Here is a 13,161-nt window from a genome sequence, read left to right as displayed (position 1 = left end):
TTACTACCAGAAAAGCACATCAATCCAACTTGGAGAACAAAAGTGGTTAATGTAGGGAAGACCAAGAACAATTTCCATATACCATATGGAAAACAAGCATTGGCGTGGCCGTCTGATTATGATAAATTCGTATTCCCCTTTTTGTATATGAAAAACTATCATGATGTATTATAATCATTTAAGTAAAGAAAGGAATTTTTCAATAAGTTTTCTTTTCCTTTGTGATCATGAAAGGTAACAACGTGTTCGGGGTACGACTAAAGGGATAAAATCCCCATAAAAAGACTCAGGGGTGTTCCCATAAATGCTACATGCGTATGGCTAAAGAAAACAAATTCTCACGACGCCAATGGACACACAATGAAAGATATCCTAAAAATTGACTAATAATCGGTTCACCCCATATGGGTAACTAGCCATTCTAGAGGCCATTGTGGGTTTACCAATACATCGACCTCAAACCAGATTTACACATAGGGCGTCGTAAGGGGTACCAACCCTTGGCTAGATACGATCACCAAAGATGTACAATAAACTTTGAGGAAAAAACTCAGAGAAAAAAGATGAGTCATAGAGAAAAGAACCTGGGGCCACAAACAATATCACAAGGCATGTAAAATTCGAACGAATAACGAACTAAACTAGAAATATATTTACTGATATACATTACTAGACAAAAGTACCAAAGCCGCGAACAAGCCAAAAACCACCTGGCCATCCTTAATTATTTGGTTAGACGAACCCGATCTCGAGATTTAGGGAATTCTCAAAGGCATCCATAGCCACGAAAAAACTTTTGCAACGACTTAGACAACTCTTTTCAAAAATAAATACTCTATTCATACATTGTATTAAGGACAACCTCAGTTTTCTTCTGATGTTCCTTAGAATCTTTTAAGGACCTCTCCAACTCCTCTATCTTTTTTGCGAAAGCTCCAAGGACTGATTTTCTTTTTCTAAAGCTTCACCCCTCTCAGGCGCTTCTCGAATGACTTGTTTCACCTTTTAGACCAGAGGACTATAATACCCAAAGGGTTTGAAAGTTGCTTTTATAGCTAGAAATGAATTTGAAGTACCCTAGATATCTTCCAAGTACATATTCCTATCAACCGTAAGATCATCAACCCGCTTCTCTAATTTCTCGCTCTCTTGAAGAAGGAGATAAGGTAAGAAAATGTCTCCCCGATCAACGACACCAAAAGCCAGAACAATTGATATCTGATGGGCACGATAAGACAATTCGGCCAACTCCGTTTGATGAACTTCTTCAGAGGGCTGAGAAGTAAGAATAATCTTCATATGGATAATGAGGAACAAAACTCACTACACGTCATCGTACCTGGACATGCTAACATTAGGAGTTTTGACACACTTGTGCATATGACTGCCCCACCCGAGGGCCTAGATCGGAGACACTTATGAAGAGGGTTCTCATCCTGAACCTATTCTAACTCGGGAGTGGAGGCTTACCTTTCTTTCCTTCCCTGACTAGTAGATGTATAATTTTCATCTACCACAACATGAACACGAGAAACCCAAGTTCCATCTCTAGTGCAAGGATATATATTTTGTTTAATCTATCCGGCGACTAGGACAAAAGGGGTCTGACAAGCGTATTTGAGGTAAAAACTCCCCCAACAGAAAACGTATTTTGAATTCCTACCAAAGTGGCAGCACCCCCAAGTCTCTTTCCGTAACCGCCACATGGCATCTTCACTCTTCATGACATCTACAAAAACAAAGGAGACTCTTGGACTTGTGACTCCATACATAAAGGATGGTGAATTATGGAGGTTTGAAAATTCTTGGTTAAAAACAAAATCATTTGAAAAATACAAGTTTGAAAACCTTTTGAAAATGAATTAGTAAATAAGCATCGATAAGAGAATAAAGAAAAGAGATTAGGGATAGAGAGAAACACTATAGATTTATACAAGTTCAACCTAAGTTGACCTACTCATACCCCCAAGAATTTGAGAGTATTCAATAAACTTAAGATTTTTTTATAAGGATATGCCCACAAACCGTCTTACACAAAGAAATAAAATTTTAAGGCTAACTTACAGCCAAACAACTTACAAGGCTTATAGTTGTTATCCTACAAACCAAGCAGATATTTCCCACAGGATGAACTTGAACCAAAATGAGGTTTTGAGTTGGCTATCCTCCAAACCGAATCAGGGTTTTACACAAGCTTACCATGAACCAATTGAGATTGTATAGTGGAAATCTCAAACAGTATGAGCTTTTTCCAAGATGAACTCGGAAACCAAGTTGATATTTTATCCAAACTAATCTCAAACCGATAAAGCTTTTAATCAAGATGAGATCAAGAACCGTTATGGATATTTTAATGGCTGATCTTCACGAACCAAAAGACATATTTTAATCTTGGTGAAAATAACGAACAAAATAGAGACTTTCTAAGACAATCCCCCAAACCAAACAAGAGTTTTTAAACAGGGTTAACTCGAAATCAAAAAATAAATTCTTACAAAAAAATATATTTACTCAAGAGATAATACACTCTTTGAAAATTACAATTAAGCCCTCACCTAAAACAGAATTTCTCACTTAGACTCAAGAATATTCTTGAAGCACTATGGCTATATATATATATATATATATATATATATATATATATATATTATATATATATATATATATATATATATATATATATATATATATATATTATATTATATATATATATATATATATATATATATATATATATATATATATATATATATATATAATATATATATATATATATATATATATATATATATATATATATATAGCCATAGTGCTTCAAGAATATTCTTGAGTCTAAGTGAGAAATTCTGTTTTAGGTGAGGGCTTAATTGTAATTTTCAAAGAGTGTATTATCTCTTGAGTAAATATACTTATTTTGTAAGAATTTATTTTTTAGTTTCGAGTTAACCCGGTTAAAAAGCTCTTGTTTGTTTTGGGGGATTGTCTTAGAAAGTCTCTATTTTGTTCGTTATTTTCAACAAAATGAAAATATGTCTTTTGGTTCGTGAAGATCAGCCATTGAAATATCCATAACGGTTCTTGATCTCATATCGATTAAAAGCTCTATCGATTTAGGGTTTAGGGTTTAGGATTTATATTATTTGGTTGTCCTTCTATGATCCAATCACAAGCAACTGGTAAACAAACAAATTCCTTTATTGGATCTTCATATAAAAAATAGGAAGAAGAGTCAATTTTAAAATCTCCAACATGTAGTTGAAGCTATGGCCAAGATTCTTGAGACATGTCGATATTAGGTTGAAGATGATAATAAAGCTTGAAATGATAAGAAACCTATAACTTAAATATTTGAGAGAGCAGTAAAGTCAGATGTTAAAATAAAAGCGAAAAAGAAAGAAATAATAAAGTATGAATATCAAGTCTGCTAATGGTATTTTTAGAATAGATTAACGTAAGATAAGGCTAACTAATTACATAATCAGTTCAAAAGAGTCAAGATTACATAATTGATTTAATATTTTTTAATGATTGATTAACCATTTGCAAGTCGAGAAACAACTATTTATTTTTCTTTCTGTTTTGAGGTGTAATCATTACTCCTTTTACATCGGTGGGATTATCCCTCATCTAAGTTAAAAGAACAAAGATGTTTATTGACATAAGTTGGTTGGCTTTATTGACAAAGATGTCAATAACCAATGTCTCGACAAAGATGTTTATTGACAAAGATGTTTATTGTGACATCTTTGTCAAGACATTGTTTATTGACAAAGCATTAAGCCATGAGTGATTTTCACATAAGTTGGTTGGCTTTATTGACACAATAACCAATGTCTTATCTAGTTATTATAAAATATTTAAGGGTTCCAAATGTAGACGTGTATGATGAAAGGTCTGCTAATTTATCAGTTTCATGCTTGCGTGGTTGCAATGGATGAACATTGGTGTACTTACCCCATTTGCATCAGCCATGTTGACCTTGAACAAAAGATTTTTGATGTACTTTGCTTGTATAAGAAGTTTAGAGCCATTAGACAGATACTGCACATCAATTCCAAGAAAATATTTTGGTAGGGTCATACTTTTTTAATGCCAACTTATCATGGAGTTTGGTTATGAGATCATGAATTAGTTTCGAGGATATGCCAATGAGGAGTATGTCATAAACATAAACTAATCCGTATATTGTTACGTATTGATGCTTATAAACAAAGACCAAATGATAACATTTGCTGGAGGAGAAGCCAAAATGATGTAAGACTTGATGGAGCTTTTCATGCCCATTGATTCTAGTTTAGACCATAGAGTTAAATTGGTGTTGACAAAGCTAGGTGGTTGTTGCATATACCATTGAGAAATGAGTTGTTATATTAATTTGCTGGATTTACCACTTGTATGTGAGATACAAGGAAAAAATGACTCTGATGGTGATAGGTTTCAAAACAGGTGAGATGTTTTCATGAAAATCAAATCCTTGTTGTTGGTGAAAATCTTTTGCTACAAGCCTTGCCTTATACTTATTAATACGTCCATCTAGATTTTCTTTTATTCTAAAAACCCACTTGAAGCATATTTATTTTCTATAAGAGGAATATTTTGAAGTCTCCAAGTGCCATTTTTTAAAAGTAAGTTGTACTCAACTTTCATGGCTTCAAACCGCTTAGGTTAAAATAAGGTCTGCTTTGTAGTGTTAAGCTCTGAGTGAACAAGAAAGATCTTTGGTTTGAATTTACTAATTTTGGCTCGTATAAGCATATGACGGTTGTAACACCACAACTTAGTCGTTTTTTTTTAATTTTTTATGTTTATGAAATGTAGGGGTATTTCGGTAATTTACTAATTACGCAGTTATGAGATTTGAGAGCGGATAATTAAAATAATATTATGGGGATTATTGAAATAATTAGGCATATTAAATATTTCGTAATAAGATAAAAAATAAAAATTATGTATTATTCTGATTAAATAATTATTTAAGTTGAATATTTATTTAATTTATATAATAATTTAATTGAATAATAGGAGGATTGATCATTTTTGTGAATATAAGAAAGTTTGGGATGAGATGAGAAAGGTTTAGATTAATTTGGGCAAAAAGAGTAAATTTGAGAAATTAGGCCCATATAAATACTAAAAGATGGTGAGAAACAAGGTTTTTAGAATTTTATAGCATACGTGAAAAGAGGCAGAAGGATGTGAGAGAATTTTGGGAAGGGGAACAGAGTTTGAGAGGAGAAAACCGAGAAGTTACGGGAATCACCAACTTTGCTGCAATTCTAAGGTAAAGGAAGGGGGATGGGGATTGTCCATTGATGGGTGATTTTAGGAATGCGGGATAATAGGAGTTTCTTACCCTCTTACCAATGCCTTAGGGGTTGTATGTTTATCCTTGATTTTCCCCCTTTTTGCATTTGACCCATTTAAATGTTTTTACGTGTTTGCTCTACACTACGCCAAAAACTGGAATAGACAGCGCACCTTAGAGGGCGCTTTATTACAAAAGCGCACTCTAAAGTGAAGCGAAAAAATAAGGAGCGAACAACTGGAATAGACAGCGCACTTTAGAGGGCGCTTTTGTAATAAAGCGCCCTCTAAGGTGAAGCGAAAAAATAAGGAGGAGATAGAGGGACAACAATACAGGGCGCTTTTTAGAAAGCGCCCTCTAAGGTTACCCTTAGAGGGCGCTTTTAAAAAAGCGCTCTATAAGTCCATGTGCATTTCCAGTTTATAAAGCGCTTTTGGAAAGCCTTAGAGAGCGCTTTCATAAGCGCCCTCTTAGGCCCCCTTTAGAGGGTGCTTTTTTTCCACAAGCGCCCTCTAAGGTCCCCTTTAGTAAACATTAAAATTATAACATACTGCGCGTTTTGTTATTTCACTCTCTGTTATTTTCGTTCTTTTTCACGTTAGGGTTCTCATTGCTACGACTTTCGCTACTTCTAAGGCGTTCTCCTTCCACCTCTGTTAGATCTACGACGTTTCCTCCTTTTATTAATTCGTTGTTAGCTGTTCGATTTTGACACCATAAGTATTTTTCTAATCTTCATATTACTTGGTTTCTCTTCTGACGTTCGCTATTGTTCATTTTTGGTTTCATTTTTCTTGGTTCATACATTTATTGAGTATTCTCAACAATAATTATTGTGTTGCAATGCTAGCAATGGAGACTAGGCATTATGGGTTAAATTTCACCAACTGTTCCATTTGTTTCTCGATGTAGAAAAAGGAGGCAGCAATATCTAAAACACCTTCTACCAATCAAAGGTACACTATGCAGCTTATGAGTGTATTTATTCTAGCATACATAGCGTAGCTAGTAACTTAAGAAGTTTAGGTATGGATGTTATTTGATAGAGTAAATTAGAGTCGACTATTCTTCTGTTAGCTTTCAGTTAGACCATTATACAATTCTACATATATATTTTCTAGTCAATGTTTATCTTTTGTAAAAACTATATGATGAATTTTCAGTTAGACCATTATACAATTCTACATATATATTCTCTATTTACATTTTTTCGTATCTATTTACTTTTGAACCACAGTTATTGTTCTAACAGTAACTAACTTTACATCGGCCCTGTTCAGCTTCGAGCAATTTTGTATCAATTTGACAAATGAGAAGTTACAGCAGCATTTCAACCAGGTTTGATTTTTCTACTATCTCCTGGTAAACAATTTCTATAGACTCAAATAACACTTCATTATTTCATTATGCAACATGTCTTCAAAATGGAGCAAGAGGAATATACAAAGGAAGAAATTGATTGGAGTTATATAGAGTTCGTTGATAATCAAGATGTTCTCGATCTTATTGAGAAGGTGCAACTCACCCTTGCATTTTTGTCATTTTAGAAAAGTTCTATCAGTTTGTCATCTCATTCTTGTTTATAACTCCAGAAACCTGGCGGCGTTATTGCTCTTCTGGACGAGGCCTGGTATGTATTAAATGACAATAGTTCAAATATTTGTATTATAGTTAATGGTTTGTTTATGTCATTTTACATAATGTAAAGTGGCGTTAGCGCATGCAAATATATATACTTTGAGCAATAACTATGTTTTATAGTCATTCTTTTATATATTGTCCTGCTTATTCTTTGTAGTATGTTTCCAAGATCAACGCACGAAACATTTGCTGAAAAGCTATATCAAACACTTAAGGACAATAAGCGATTCAGCAAACCGAAGTTGTCACGAACTGACTTCACCATCAATCACTATGCTGGTGATGTGAGTAAAATACATTTTGGTCTACGCAGTTATATCAACCATGAAATAAAAAGTTAAAAGCTTAGTATATATGTCGAACTTTGATTTCAGGTCACGTATCAAATTGATCTTTTCCTTGATAAAAACAAAGACTACGTTGTTCCGGAACACGCTGCGCTGCTCTGTGCTTCCAAGTGCTCCTTTGTTTCAGGACTTTTCCCACCTTTACACGAGGAAAGTACTAAATCAACAAAGTTTTCTTCTATAGCCACTCAGTTTAAGGTCGGTTTTCTTTAAACATGCATATGCTTGAAAATTATAAGTCTTTTGTATATAACTATTGATCATTGTTATTCTTATTGCTTATGGAATGAAGCAACAACTGCAATCTTTGCTTGATACATTGAGTGCGACTAAGCCACACTACATTCGTTGTGTAAAGCCAAATAATCTTCTTAAGCCGGGGATATTTGAGAACAACGATGTGTTACAGCAGCTTCGATGTGTTGCTCATTCAACCCCCATATTAGCCTTGTTCTTTATTATGACATGAATATTTTTGTTTCAAGTTACTTCAAACTCTGTGGATGCCTTTTACAGGGTGTAATGGAGGCAATTAGGATAAGTTGCGCTGGATATCCAACTCGAAAGAACTTTGATGAATTTGTTCAGCGGTTTAGTATAATGGAACCTAAGGTTCTAAAATCATGGTATTTACTTCTCCTTTTTTCCGTGTTTTCTTTTTCTGATCATACAGATGAATGTGATTGTACTGAACATAATTAACCACCTAGATTGTTGTCACGAAATTTTTCCGGTTTTAGATGTTCAAATAACACAACTATATCTGAAATAACTAATAATAAATATATATCTGCAGTCCTGATGAGATGACGGCTTGCAAGAGACTTCTAGATAAAGCAAACCTTAAAGATTATCAGGTAGTAGTTCTTATCTTAATCTCAGTTATAGCATTTTTATTTGCTCGCAGGTTACATTGAATCATAGATGATGATGCTAAAAAATTTCGAACACGCTATGTATGATAATATGGATTGGAATAAAATGTTGTTTGGGTTTCTTTGCAGATAGGAAAGACAAAAGTTTTCCTGAGAGCAGGTCAAATGGCAGAACTAGATGCATGTCGTGCCAAGGTCCTAGGAAGATCCACAATCGTTATTCAGAAAAAAGCTCGCACATATATTTGTGAGAAACAGTACAAGTTATTGCGATTTTCTGCCATAGAACTACAAAGGGCTATTAAAGGTATCAATTATTTGAATCCTTTTTGATACTATGTATGAATAATCTTGTTATCCATTTTCTAAGTCATTTAGTTTTACGTATCCTATGAACTTAACATAGGACAACTTGCAAGACGTCGGTATGAATGCATGAGAAGGGAGGCCGCATCTTTGATAATCCAGAAACAAATCCGCATGTATCTTTCGAGAAGTGCTTATAAAACTACCTATTCCAAAGCTGTTTGTATTCAAACCGGCATGCGAGGAATGGCTGCTAGAAATGAACTTCGATTCAGGAAGCGGACCCTAAGAAGACTGCGGCTAGCAAAAAAAACATACATCTCAGAGATGCTTTTGCTACTTAGTTTTATTAAGTTATGAATTGGTTGTATATTTAGAATCTTTAGAAGTTAAACGATTATATATCAGTGGATTGTTGTATATGTATGGATTGTTGTATATAAGGCTTGTTGAATGCAATGTGTTAAAAAGGGCTTCAAATTATACAGTTTTAGGTGTACTGCTTCAATATACAGGTTGTCTAAAATAAATAAAAAAATATAGCGCTTTTTAAAAAAAAAAATTTAAATAACCACCCACTTTAGAGGACGCTTTCCAAAATAAGCGCCCTCTAAACCCTTTAAATTTCCACTTTAGAGGGCGCTTTCCAGTAAAAGCGCCCTCTAAACCCTTAAAAGTTTCCACTTTAGAGGGCGCTTTCCAGTAAAAGCGCCCTCTAAACCCTTAAAAGTTTCCACTTTAGAGGGCGCTTTCTTTAAAAAGCGCCCTCTAAAGTGGCCCTTAAAGGGCTTAATGAGCCACTTTAGAGAGCGCTTTCACCAGGAAAAAAGCGCTGTCTTTACCTATGCCAGCGCCAGATTAAAGGGCGCTTTAAAGCGCTGTTATAGGCCAAAAAAAGCGCCCTCTTTTCCCTTATTTGGCGTAGTGCTAAGACCCTAATAGAGAATTTAGGATAAATCCCATCAGGTCTCTATAAGTTATTATTGGATGTGATAACCTTGTATTATGATGATTTGAATGTATGATTATATGTTCTTTGTTGTTTTGGTTTCAGTTGAATTGGGACTTTGCCCCAGGGATTCAAACGACTTTGTTTGGGTCGTTTGATTCACCAAATACATGATATTGAGAACTCTGACATGCTTCCCAAAACTTTACTGAGTCGATTGTATTTTTTTTTGGAAATTTTCCCAAAATTGAGAGAAACTTAATTTTTAAGTCATTTTATGAAAAATCACTTTTTTTTGACAAGAACTTCAAAATTGGAAAACTGATAAGTGCTAAATTTGGCTATAATTGATGTATAAAAACTTGGCATTTTTTGGACTATTTTGCAGTTTCGTTGTTGAATTCTCATGTTTGCCACCGAATGTCATATAAATTGTAATTGGCTTTGGTATCCTTGATTTGTGTGTTAGTGTGCATGAAATGTTGCAAGAGACCAAAGGAAAAGACACAAAACAAAGAAGTATGAACAAAGCCAAGATGTGAAGTTTCAGCATGCTCACCGGGCGAGAGATGGCGAAGGGAGAGTGAGCTCACCGGGCAAGCTATGACGAGCTCGAGGCGAGGCCAAAGAATTAGATTCCAGGGGCAAATCTTACCTTGGTCGCCCGACGAGGGCTTGTGATTATGAGTTCGTCGGGCGAGTGAACATATTTTGCTGAAGACAATTTGCTGCGTTTGAGCCAGGTGGAAGGCACTTAAATGTGATTTTGTTGGGCGAGACCAAGTTCGCCGGACGAGACAATAATTCTCAAATTTGTATAAATAGGTCCAAATCAGATTTTTGGGGTTTATCTCTTGTTTTTCTTGGACTCTCAGCAAATAAATAGTTAGGGTTGAAGAGAAAACCATTTTTGGAGAGAGTGAAGCTTAGAAAACAACAAGTGGAGGGTGCTTCTTGACTATCTAGAGTTGGATTCGCTTCTATCGTTAGGAAATCGCAGTGGGTGATTGTTCCTCTTCATCCTTCTTTTTGTATCTAGCCACTATATGTAGTTAAATCCCTTTCTTGTTAGTATTGGATGTAAGTTTACTGTTATAATATGCATTTTTATTAATCATGGCGTTATACACAATCTATTCACGGATCTCTATCGATGTTATTCTTGTTTACATATTTATCTTATGATTTGAATTGTTACTAAGAAGTACTCTTCGAATATAGATCTAGGATAAACATTATGTTAGATTCTAAACTCTAGACATAGATTTAGGTTTAACATTCATCGTGATTATCGATTCTTAATGCTTCATATTTTTTAATAGGCCGAGAGATTGTCGGTTAAGGAATAAGGTAGAAATTTCATTGGAAGTTTAGGCATGAACTCTTTTGTGAGTGATACATGATGATATTGATGAATGTTTATAATAATGTACAATTGATTGGTGTAACGGGGTATTCGTTACCTTTAGATTCATTGATTAATCAAAAGTAAATCATACAATTCGAGTCGCCACCACACTTCTATTTATCCAGAGGAAAGGTTAGAAAGCGAACAAAAACCAAGTAAGAAGTTTTATCAAATCAAAAACTAATAAAAATATCAGAGATCTGGGTAAGGGGGTTGGTTATGAAATGGGAAGGTTTTAAGCACCCAAAACATCCTTAGTACTCTAAGGGAGCCCTTTTTGCAAAGATGTATTGTAGGTTGGTATTTGTGAAAATATATGTGCAAACAAGATTGGGGAGATGAGAAAAGAATATACATATTTACAATTTTGTTGTTTGAATGGATGAACCCATTGCCTACGTACCATCACAAAGGTAGGATCAAAACCTCGTAGTCCGGGGTAAAAATCTCAAAAAAATGATTTGATCAAAAGCCTTAAGGTCTTTTGTTATCAAAAGGAGAAAACTCAACCTAAACAAACAATCCACCATGTGAGGAGAGCTTCAACATACTAGTGAGGGATCCACCCTATAATAAGTATGGAAGACTTATAGTCCAATCACTAAGGATAAGGTGAGGTTTACATCAGCCACTATGATAACTCAAACCTATGGCTAATGTTTATGAAAAAAGTTTTAACAAAGGTGGCTATTGAAACCATAAAAATAACTTAAGTGAGTTGTATTTACAAGTTAGAAGCATTCATAAAATGAGGTCAAAGTATGAATTAAGGTTCATTTACCATAAGTATTAATGAAAAGAGTTTGAAAAATCAAAGGCATATGGCCAAGGTTTCTAGTTTTGAAAACAATGTCAATGTTTGCACAAAATGAGTTTGGCTTGGGTTAGAGTGAGGAGAAGAAGAGAATGGCTAGTCCTAAACATGCCAAGATGAGGGAAGAGATAAAACACTTGGAGTTCCTTTCTTGAGATCATAAAGATGATTCAAGATGCTTCTTTCCTTTGGACTTAGCAAGCAACTCAAAGCAATCAAGCAAATATTCAATCAAGCTCCTAAGATCTCCATTTGGCTTGTCTCTCATAACTTGGCTATTCATGACAATGATCCTTCTTACTATCTCAAGTTTGGAATCCCTATCACACAAGAGCAAACAATCAAAAAGTTCACAATGCAATAAGAGGAATGGACAAAGAGTGAGTTTAGATTAGGGGTCATTTCAAGTCAACTTTGAGATTAAGCATTCTAAAGGCATGAAGCCTAGTTGCTCTTCAACAAGTTTAGAATTCTAAAGGCATGAGACCTAGTTTCTCTTGAACTCCTTTAAGCATATGTAAGGTCCTAATTCTAAGTCTTTTCTCCTTTTTGCATTGGGTTCACACAAACAAAGACAAAACAAACACAAAGCAACAATATATTTATGTACAATAAGGTGCTCAAGTGAGCAAAAGGAAAATAACATAAACATAAAATATGAGCTCAAGTGAGCAAAGGGAAAAGGAAATAGAAATAAATGAGCAAGAAATTAAATTGCATTAAAGTAAATTGCAAGAATTAAATGCTTGAATTAAAGTTAGTAATTAGTAGTTAGTATTAGTGTGTCATAAGACAATTTAACGCTATGTTAAGCAATCGTAAGTGGACTAATGTAGTAGTCACACCTATCTGAGGCCGGTCAATAAAACTATAGGCAAATAAACACAAGTTAGAGATCATGACTAGTAAGCCAAGCTCCTACAACTTGCCATGCCAAAAGAAAAGAAGGAAAGACCTTGTATGTATTTTAGGTTATTTGCTTGACCAAGAAGCAACCTATCTTGGACACAAAGCAATTCACTTGACCTTTGATCAAGTTGAACTTGATTTGGATCAAAGAAGGTTAAGCCCCTCATATGTCAAGGCTAACCACAAATCATTAACTCATTGGCCAAAATAAAAATAAAAAGATGAAGATGAAATGGAATGGACAAAAGAAGAATTCAAATGACATAATCAAAACACAATGATAAAATGTGAATGAAATCAACATCAATCAATGGTAAACAGAAAAGAAATGAAGATTAGAAGTCAATAAAGGTCAAACATATTTTTTGGTATTTTTGAAATTAAAATAAAACATAAAATAAAATGAACAAAGTATGATCAAACTTCTAATTCAATTCTAATTGTCGCGGCTGGAAAAATGACAGAGTCGCCACCATCCTTTATTCGTTCATAAGGAACAGGGAAATAATGATAAAACCTATAAACTAAGGGTAAAATGCTAGGTTCGGGAGTCGGTTAAATAAGGGGAAGGTGTTAGGCACCCCTTACCTCCATTGTACTCAATGGG

At 34.4% G+C, this 13,161-nt stretch overlaps 1 protein-coding gene across 1 annotated transcript; it reads left to right on the top strand.

The window, feature by feature from the left end:
• Positions 1 to 6,724: 6,724 nt before the first annotated feature.
• Positions 6,725 to 8,221, top strand: LOC127136935 (myosin-8). The gene is made up of 8 exons (XM_051063445.1): positions 6,725 to 6,819; positions 6,898 to 6,935; positions 7,104 to 7,230; positions 7,321 to 7,491; positions 7,586 to 7,714; positions 7,810 to 7,919; positions 8,090 to 8,150; positions 8,201 to 8,221. The coding sequence occupies exons 1-8, from the start codon at positions 6,730 to 6,732 to the stop codon at positions 8,219 to 8,221; spliced, it is 747 nt and encodes a 248-aa protein (XP_050919402.1). The 5' UTR covers positions 6,725 to 6,729.
• Positions 8,222 to 13,161: the final 4,940 nt, after the last annotated feature.

This window comes from Lathyrus oleraceus, chromosome 4 (genome assembly GCF_024323335.1).
Source record: "Lathyrus oleraceus cultivar Zhongwan6 chromosome 4, CAAS_Psat_ZW6_1.0, whole genome shotgun sequence".
Classification (NCBI taxonomy): domain Eukaryota; kingdom Viridiplantae; phylum Streptophyta; class Magnoliopsida; order Fabales; family Fabaceae; genus Lathyrus; species Lathyrus oleraceus.
This window is presented reverse-complemented; position numbering and strand designations above follow the sequence as displayed.